The sequence below is a fragment of the Perissodus microlepis genome, chromosome 3 (genome assembly GCF_051167445.1).
Source record: "Perissodus microlepis isolate ML-2025 ecotype Zambia chromosome 3, ASM5116744v1, whole genome shotgun sequence".
NCBI classification, from domain to species: domain Eukaryota; kingdom Metazoa; phylum Chordata; class Actinopteri; order Cichliformes; family Cichlidae; genus Perissodus; species Perissodus microlepis.
Genome location: NC_140463.1, coordinates 18,210,578 through 18,220,228, shown reverse-complemented (window position 1 = coordinate 18,220,228; position 9,651 = coordinate 18,210,578). Strand labels below are relative to the sequence as shown.

Genomic DNA, 9,651 nt, shown 5'->3' with positions numbered 1-9,651 from the left:
AATACCAAGACTTGAACTATGTGCAGCCGTCTTGGCAGCAGAAATGGCTGACCTCATTCAAGATGAGTTGGACTTAGACTTTGATGCAGTGCACTTCTATACGGACAGTAAGGTAGTGCTTGGCTACATCTGTAATGAGTCAAAAAGGTTTTACACATAGGTTCACAACAGAGTACAGCGCATTCGCCAGTCATCAAAGCCAGAACAGTGGCATTATGTGCGCACAGAGGAAAATCCAGCAGACCATGCGTCTAGGTCATTGTCGGCATTCCAACTAAAAAAGTCCACCTGGTTCACCGGACCACCCTTCATCCACCATCCTGCCGCAGAGACAACACAACTGAGTGGAATGTTTGACCTGATTGAACCAGATAAAGACTCAGAAATTAGACCAGAAGTAAAAACGTACGTCACTCACCTCCAAGTACTCATCTGTAAGCGTTTTGAGCACTTTTCTACCTTTCAGTCTTTAGTCAGAGCCATAGCAAATCTTATCCACATTGCAAAGTCCTTCAATGGGACTAATCCAAACAAAAAATGCAAAGGCTGGCACAAATGTCATCTGCCTCAAACTCCAGAGGAGATTGCTCAAGCAAAAACTGTGATCTTCAAAGAGACACAGAAGGCATACTTTGAGAAGGAACTTTCTGCCATTGATGCTGGCAAGCCAATCTCAAAACAGAGCCCCCTCAAGAAGCTCAGCCCAATGTTACAGGACAGTCTCATTTCTGTTGGAGGCCGACTCAAACACGCAGAAATTGAGAGTGTTGAAAAGAGCCCAGTAATTCTTCCGAAAAACAGTCACATCTTCCTTCTGCTCACTCGCCATTACCACGAGCTAACAAGGCACCAAGGTCGTCATCTGACGGAAGGAGCAATCAGAGCTGCTGGGCTGTGGCTTTTAGGCGGCAAAAAACTAGTCAATTCAGTAATCCACAAATGTTTAACCTGCCGCAAACTACGTGGAAAACAAGAACAACAACTCATGGCGGACCTACCACCTGAACGCCTAAAAACTTGTCCTCCTTTCACCTACGTCGGTCTTGATGTCTTCGGACCGTGGTCCATAACAACCAGGCGTACCAGGGGCGGAGTAGCTGAAAGTAAGCGGTGGGCCATCATGTTTACCTGCATGAGTTCGAGAGCTGTGCATATTGAGGTAATCGAATCTCTGGACACATCCAGCTGCATAAACGCCCTCCGCCGCTTCTTCGCTCTGAGAGGCCCCGCCAAACAGCTGCTATCTGACTGTGGCACCAATTTTATTAGCACTTCAAAGGAACTTGGAATGGATAAATCACTCCAACAGTACCTAACTATCCAAGGCTGCAGTTGGGAGTTTAATCCACCACATGCATCCCACATGGGAGGCTCTTGGGAGCGCATGATCGGAGTCGCCCACAGAATCCTGCACTCCATGCTACGACAAAATAAGGTTCAACTGACTCACGACGTGCTATGCACACTCATAGCTGAGGTTACAGCCATAATAAATGCAAGGCCGCTCATTACGCAGATATCTTTCCTCCTATCCCCACCTGGAGACTTTTCGGATAAAGACCTCTACAACAAACAATGGAGACGGGTCCAAGCCCTTTCCAACCAGTTCTGGACACGCTGGAGGCGAGAGTATCTACCCACATTGCAGCAAAGGCAGAAATGGACAGGGTCGTGCAGAAACCGCCAAGTTGGTGACCTGGTTCTGCTCAAGGACAAGCAGGTTGCACGAAACAGCTGGCCCATGGCCAGGGTCACTGCCACATTCCCAAGCAAGGACGATCGAGTAAGGAAAATTGAGGTAAAGACATGCAATCAAGGGTGCATAAAGACATTTATGCGACCAGTTACAGAAGTTATCCTCCTCATGCCAAAGGACTGAATGCATAATGTTTGTTTAGTATAGTGGCCTCCCGAGGCCAGGCGGGGAGTGTGTTGCCCTTAAGGCATTTCTCTGAATAAATAGGTTCATAAGTTTGAAATAAATAATTCTAAAAAGATTTGCCATTAAAAAATTAATATGTGTTGTTAAAATGAATAATTCATGCTTTACATACGTTTTAGTTAAAAGGAAAATATCGCTAAAATGTATTTCCTGTTCTGGCGGAGCACTTCCGGTTCCGGTCAAGCACTTCCGGTTTTGGTCACGCACTCGGTTTTGCTGAGAAACAGGCTCCACATGCTAAAGGCAGTATGGAGATGTAATCAAATGCCATCTACTCCGAATTATCAGGCTGGAACGCCGTAAGTTACTTTATATGACAGTTTATACAGATAGCTTTGGATATTAATGTATATTTTGCTAACATGAATGTTTTAGTGAGAGTAATGCACTTTATTGATGTAAACATGCTTCTGCCTGTTGAGATGGAGTTTATTTTCTGTCATTTCAGTTTTCAACACATGTTCATGGAGACAATTAAACAAGCTGCAACTAAACTCCAGGGTCTTCATTTGTGGTTTAACTCGGTGTCACCAACATCCTTGTTGAAAACACTACAGTAGTCGATAAAATATGAGTTATTTATAGCAGGTGAAACTGTCCAAAGTACACCAATTTTATTGATCATAAACAGATTAAGGGACATTAAACTTCCAGAAACATCCAGCATATAAACCAAAACAACCATTAGATTGGTTGAGTGTGGTGAGTAAAGCATGCATTTCTGAGCAAATAAAATATTTCCTGTATCATTTTGTTACCATAGTTTGATGTATAAGTCTGATAAAAAATCTCTCTTCAAAATCATAATAAAAGATATTTAATGATATCCAAAGGTATTCAGCTTACTAAAAACAAACCAATCAAACTCCAGTGTATTGCTACATTTAATTAATTAAGAATGATTAAGAATGCTGAATAGGAGTAGAAGTATATTTTAGACTTATAATTCTAGATTATAATGAAAAATTAAGGTTTATACTTCTGCAAGAAATGTAGCTACATGTTTATTTACAGCACTATATTTTTTAGACACTAACTTTCAAACTTTCAAACAGAAGTTCTAACATAAACCTACCCACTCTGTCTATTTCAATTTAATGAACTCTGCTGTGTCTCCTCGCTCAAAAAGCATAAGTCCAGCATAGAGCGGCTGAGTGAATGTGGTCTGGACTCTATAGAGTAGAGTCATGGTTTCAGAAACGCTGTAGAAAGACAGAATACCTGCTCTGTGATCCAGGTACACTCCTAATGTGGAAGCCTCAGGACCTGAGAGCTCAGTTTGGACTTTGTTGTAGAAAAATTTATAACTCTTGCTATCACAACTTAATGCCCAAGATTTATCATTTAACCCAAATACACAATCATTTAGCCTCCCTGCTCTGCTGATATTCTTGTATGAAACTGCTACATAAACTTTTCCTTTCCACTTCACCTCCCAGTAACAACGTCCAGTCAGACTCTCTTTACTCAGGACCTGCCAACAAGGAAGAAATCTGTCTGGATGATCAGAATAAGACTGTTGTTGTTCCTTAAATGTTGCTTTTCTGTTCCTCTCAGACAATAACAAATGTGTGTTTGCTGTATTTGGATCCAGTGTGATTGCACATGAATATTTTAAGAATCCAGCTCCGGTCTTTGGCTCTGGTTGTGGTGGTGACAATAAAACACCCACCATAGTCACCACCCGTGAGATGTTTGTCCAGTCCTCTCTCAGAATGTCCTGTAGTTTATCTCTGGTCTCTGACACAGCTGCTGTCACATCCTCAAAGTAGCTCAGAGGACGAATATTGATGCTGGATGAGTGTGTAGACTCACTGAGTGCTGACAGTGAGGGGTAGTTGTGTAGAAACTGGTTGTGATCCTCTGTGTGTGAGAGCTGCTCCAGCTCGCCGTCTTTCCTCTTCAGCTCAGCGATCTCCTGCTCCAGCTTCTCCTGAAGCTCTTTGACTCTACTCACTTCAGTTTCCTGCTGGGATCTGACCTGCTGCTTCACATCAGAGCTTCTTTTCTGGATGAGACGGATCAGCTCAGTGAACATCTTCTCACTGTCCTCCACTGCTTTATCAGCAGAGCCATTGATGGCCTCCACCTCCTGTTGAAGCAGCTTCACATCTTTCTCTCGCTCCTGGATTCTTTGCTGGATGTTTAGTTGTCTCACCTCGAGCTCCTTCTGCTTCTCAGTCCTTTCTGCTGCAGCTGGGACTGTTTCATGGCCTTTATGTTCATCCATCAAGCAGAGATAACAGATACTCTGCTGATCAGTGCGACAGAAAATCTTCATCACCTCATCATGACGAGAGCAGATGTTCTCCTGGAGCTTCTTGGAGGGGGCCACCAGCTTGTGTTTCTTTAATGGAGCTGCATTATAGTGAGGTTGGAGGTGTTTCTCACAGTAAGAGGCTGGACAAGATAAACAGGACTTGATGGCTTTCAGCTTCCTCCCAGTGCAGACATCACAGGCCACATCTTCAGGTCCAGCATAGCAGTGATCAGCTGGAGCAGCTTGGAGTCCAGTCTTCTTCAGCTCCTCCACCAACTCTGTTAACAAGGTATTTTTCTGCAGCACAGGCTTTGGAATGAAAGCTTTCTTGCAGTGGTGGCAGCTGTGGAGTTTCTTGGTTTTCTCCTCTTCATCCCAGAAACCTTTAATACAGTTCATGCAGTAGTTGTGTCCACAGGGAATAGTTACCGGATCCTTTAGTAGATCCAAACAGAGTGAACAAGATAATCTTTTTGAATCCTGCTGATTTCCTCTCTGCGCCATTTCACCTCTCAGCAACAATGATTGGCTGTAGAATAGAGCGGATACCCAGCTGTGTGCAGGAAAAAGCACAGTTTGAACTTTGGAAGCAGCTTATCCCTCTTATAAACTTTATAATCTGTACATTGAAAGTTTTAAGCCATAAAAGTTTAACATGTGATCATACAGGATCACAGGAGCATAAATCGCTTTGTATGAACTTTGAGTAGAGTTTTTTTGTCCATGCAATGTCTTTACAATTAGATGTGCTTTATTTAGGTCAAAATAAAATTGCTGTGTTTGTGTTGCAGCCAAAGTATGACAAACAACATAGCTCAATGAAAAAATACAACACTTGTCATGGCTCCGTAGGGCCTTGTACCCATCCCCTCTCCTTTTGCTTTCCTTGTTCTTGGTCCCTTGTAGAGCTGGGCGATAGAACGATAACGATATGTATTGCGAAATAACTTTTTCTCGATAGAAAAATTAAACTATTGCGATAGGCCTCACCGCTCTTGTCCTCTTAAAAAAAAAAAAGAACAGCCAATCCAAATTAAGTAGTGCAGAGCCGAACCAATCACAGCCGCAGCGTCACGTCACGTGACTTGTTACGTACAGCACAAGTGCCAAACCGCACATGTGTATTTGTTTTGGGAAGCAGCCAGCCGCCGTGCCGCCCGGGTAATGGAGGAAATGAGTGTGCCGACTAGAGAAAAATCAACCGAGAGCGTGCCCGAAGGTTACCGAAGAGAAAACAGATGATGGTTCCAATGCCGGAGAGATTGTCGAACGGAAGAGCCATAGAAGTTCCGTAGTGTGAAGGTATTTCGGCTATTTCAAGTCTGACAAAAAACAGAGTAGCGCGCACTGTAAATTGTGCTGAAAGCAAGTCTGGAAATACAATAAAGCGGTGCATGCTCAATCTCTGACTGGAAGCGCTAATTCGTCATTCGGCTTTTGTCAGACTAAAGTAACTGTTAAAACTGTTTGAAAAGCTAAGCTATACAACAAGGAGAGATTGAGAATTTCCTTTTAGTTCTCACTTTATTTGATATTGACAAAAGTTAGTCAATTTTGTCTGTTCTTCTGTAAAACAAACTAAGATTTATTTTTAGAATTAATAATTTGTTTCTAAGTGGAATTGACAATTTAGTAGTCTGTTTTGTTTGTTCTATTTTGAAACTTAAACGCTTTAGCGGCTGCCTTTTGTGTAGTTTGCAATATTTGCCTTTATTTATCTGAAAAAGTCTCATGTTTCTTAAGTACATCTACCCTGTTGAACTTATTATGGGAAATAAATATTTAAATCAAAACAAGCTGCTGATTATTTCACATTTTACTTGTGAGCAACGGCACATTTAAATCTTACAAATATAGTTATTTGGCTTATATCGTGATATATATCGTTATCGCCTGAAATGAAAAAAACATATCGTGATATGAAAAAATCTCATATCGCCCAGCTCTAGTCCCTTGCATTTGAATTTGAATTTCTCTCCAGGTCTCAGGTGTTCGTGTGACTGGGGTTTCCAGCAGGCATGGTCAGGAGCTGCAGTTTTATTACGTCTGAGTGTCCTCACCTCATTTTCTAAAGTACTTATGGACAGGCTTTTTTTCTCCTTTCATCACCAAATTCTTTAGTTAGCTATGAGTAGTAATATCTAAGTCTAAATGTCTAGTATGTATTTGTGTGTGATTGCCTTGTATTTTGGAGAAAGTCCTCAGTGTGCTGAACTCCACTGTTAACTGGAATTTCATCTCATGGATTTACTGCTGTTTGAACTTTTCTCCTCAAGCTTCAGCTTATTTTATACTCATAGGAAAGTGTAACTGTCTCTGTCTTACAGGTGTGTCTGTGTCCTGTTAGCTTACCTAGCTCAAGTCATTGTTAAGAGTCCAGCAGCTTTTTTTCTGGTGATTTGCGTATGTGGATAAACTGCTGGTCTTTCATGATAAACTGGTGGGAGAGTAGCGTGCTTGGAAATCTGCTGCTGGCTCAGCTTTCAGTTCTCTGAGATCAGTTATGATCTGTGTTTCGACTGAAAGCACAGCTAGCATTAGTAAGTTAACGAACTTTATTGATTTAACATCGTAACAGATGAGTTTCCTCTTCCTGACCACTTTGAACACCTTGTGTGATGTAGAGAAGATGGGAAAAAAGTTGTTGTGAAAAAGTTGTTAATAACGTCTTTAGTACATTAGCAAAGAAAGCTGTCACCATGATGGTGAGGATACGGCAGCATATTTTTTATTCCCCCTGAATATATTGTAACGGGTCAGGGCTGTTTGGGGTTTTGTTTTGACAGCTATGTTCTGTTGTTATGTTGCCATGGTTACAGGTGACGCTCTCTCTCTCTGCGACTGTGTTTTTCTGGGTGGAGAGAGCGCCATTTTGCTTTGTTGTTGTTGTTACGCCAGAGCTGCGCCGAGCGGTGGTGTTAGTGTTGTGTGTTCGTCCGTTGAATGATAATAAAGGGCTAGCTCGCGGGAAGCAAGACAAAACGATACCTCTTTTTCCTCCTTGTCTGAGCTCGCCACAATATTAACAGTTAGCCATCTCACACACTGCTCAAACCTTTTTTAATTCAGCAAATTTTGTTTTATTGTTAATATCATATCATATTTTGATATACTTAAATAAATCAAGATGTAGGCCTGTGTTCCTGAGTCAATGAACAGCTAATTCTTTTCTGAGATTTATACATTTTATTTATAGGTGCCTTTCAGACCCTCAAGGTCCCCTTACAGTAACATGTAAACAATACCATAAAAAACATAAGAAAAATGTATATATAGCAAACATGGTAGATATAATTTAGACATAAACAGTCATAAAAGTATAAAAGCAAATATAAAAACTGAGTAAGGTAAAAAAAAAAAAAAAAACTGACCTTGAGGGTCTGAAAGGCGCCTATAAATAAAATGTATTATTATTATTATTATTATTATTATTATTTATAGAATATAATGCGGGGAAAAAAACTGAATATAAAGTACTTAAAATGACCTAAGTCTTAAACATATGCAGAAGTAGTATCTTTCAATTTAATATTGATGGAGAACATTTTTCTGCAGAATTATTCTTACTTTTGATACTTTATATCATGGTCCTGGGTATGACCCAGTGTTTTGTGTTTGATTTTTACTTCTTGATTATTGTTAAAGAAGCTTGGAGTTTCTGTTTCTCTACCCTCCCTGTGTTTCACGTTTGGTTACTCTTTGTCTCTGTGCTTCACGTTCCCTCTGTCTCCCCGGTCAGTCATGTCTCTCTCAGTGTCAAGTCCGCTTCTCTGTATTATATTTTGTGTTTTACTTTGAAAGAAGACTGGCAAAGGTGAGTCATCCTAAAGCTCAGGCAAAGAATCACTCTCCTCTTGGTTCGGGGCAAGGTTTTTAGCATTGTCCTCCTCCGAAGACATAACGCCATGGACCAGTAACTCCAAGAAGAGCAAGCTAGATTTCGCAGTGGCCTGTCGCGCATGAAGAAGATCTTCATCTTGCGCACCATCATCAAAGTTTGGAATACCAGCAGCGTCTCTTAATCAATTTCGTCAGTTTCAGAAAGGCGTTCAATAGGTGAGATTCCTTCTATAACATTGCGTGGTTACATGGCATCCCTGAGCAGTTCGTCAAAATATTCCAAACCCTCTACCTTCGATCCAGTTGCTGCGTCCGCACAGAGGATGGCTACACAGATTTCCTCACCATTGTGTGTGTTTGTGTGTGTGTGTGTGTTTGTGTAACACACCCAAAGAAAGATTCTAGGTCTGACCAACCGTCTCAGTCGTGGGCAAAAAGATGACAGTCAATAAAATTCTAAAAGATAATTTATTGACAAAAAAATCAAGAGATAAAAGATAAAACAGTCCAGTGTCCCATTTATGAATCAAATAAAAACACACAGTCCCAAGGCCAGAGCCAGCTATGCCACACGGCCAGTTGCACTCCACATGTTGCCTTTAACAGGTCGTCTCTGCTTGCCTTTCTGTAAAAGTACACCACTAGTGATGGTAAATTTGATTCTTTTTACTGAATCGAGTTTTAATGAGTCACTCACCAAAGTGAATCGGGTTTTTTTGAGTCATTTGATTCACTGAGTCAGTCGACCAGAGAGTGCAAAAAATGTACATTTTCACTCAAACTTAATTTGTTTCTCTTTTCATGTAAATCCTACTGCTAAGATGAATGATTCTAAAAGAAAACAACTATTTTATAGAGCAAAAAAGAGCAAAAACATTTCTAAAATTAAGCAATTTCCTATCAAAATTGCTTAATAAACATTTATTTATTTTTATTTTATTTTAATATATTTTTATTTTATTAGTATTTTCCTTAAATGTGTTAAATATATATTTTCTCATCTAAATGTCCACTGAGCTGTGCGCCAGGGGGCGGTAATGCGCCTTAACATTGGTTGCCAACCAAGAAGAAGAAGAAGCTGTGAGCCAGGAGGGAGGGGGTGAGTGAGTGAGTGAGCAAGTCCTGAGTGATTCGCTTATGCTTACGATTCAGCACAGGAGGGAGGGGGTTAGTGAGTCCTGAGTGATTCGTTCGCTCTATGATTCAGCACAGGAGGGAGGGGGTGAGCGAGTCCTGAGTGATTCGCTTACGATTCAGCACAGGAAGGGAGGGGGTGAGTAGCTCAAATGTGCTGTTAGCATGTTAGCAGAGCGATGCTACTGTGAACCGAGGAGCTATTTTCTTGATGTGAGCTTCTACTCAGGGTTTTTTCTTCCAGTTCAGAGCAGAATTTTTTTTGTTACGATACTGGATGTTGTGTTTTTCTCCACAATTTTAATTATAAGCTAGATACATTGCTGCTAACAGCAACAGGGATCAGTCAGTGAGTCAGTTGGGCTTGTGAATCATGAGTCAGTAAAGTGATTCTCGAGTATTGAACGATTCGTTCATGATTCGCGCATCACTATACACCACTATGTGTCAAATCTGTCTAATTTGTGTTATGTTA

The 9,651-nt window shown here is 40.9% G+C and overlaps 1 protein-coding gene across 2 annotated transcripts; it reads right to left on the bottom strand.

Annotated features, from left to right (window-relative positions):
- Positions 1-3,026: 3,026 nt before the first annotated feature.
- On the bottom strand, positions 3,027-4,706 carry LOC146390310 (tripartite motif-containing protein 16-like). 2 transcript variants are annotated; one of them, XM_084923367.1, is made up of 2 exons: positions 4,468-4,706; positions 3,027-3,651 (listed from the first exon to the last, which is right to left on the bottom strand). In XM_084923367.1, the coding sequence occupies exons 1-2, from the start codon at positions 4,704-4,706 to the stop codon at positions 3,027-3,029; spliced, it is 864 nt and encodes a 287-aa protein (XP_084779493.1). The 2 variants fall into 2 exon arrangements, with proteins under 2 accessions (XP_084779493.1, XP_084779492.1); XM_084923366.1 differs by having other exon boundaries at positions 3,027-4,706.
- Positions 4,707-9,651: the final 4,945 nt, after the last annotated feature.

What these genes read in the sequence shown, in the direction of transcription:
- LOC146390310 (XM_084923366.1), bottom strand. Translation starts at nt 4,706, where the DNA reads ATGGCGCAGAGAGGAAATCAGCAGGATTCAAAAAGATTATCTTGTTCA.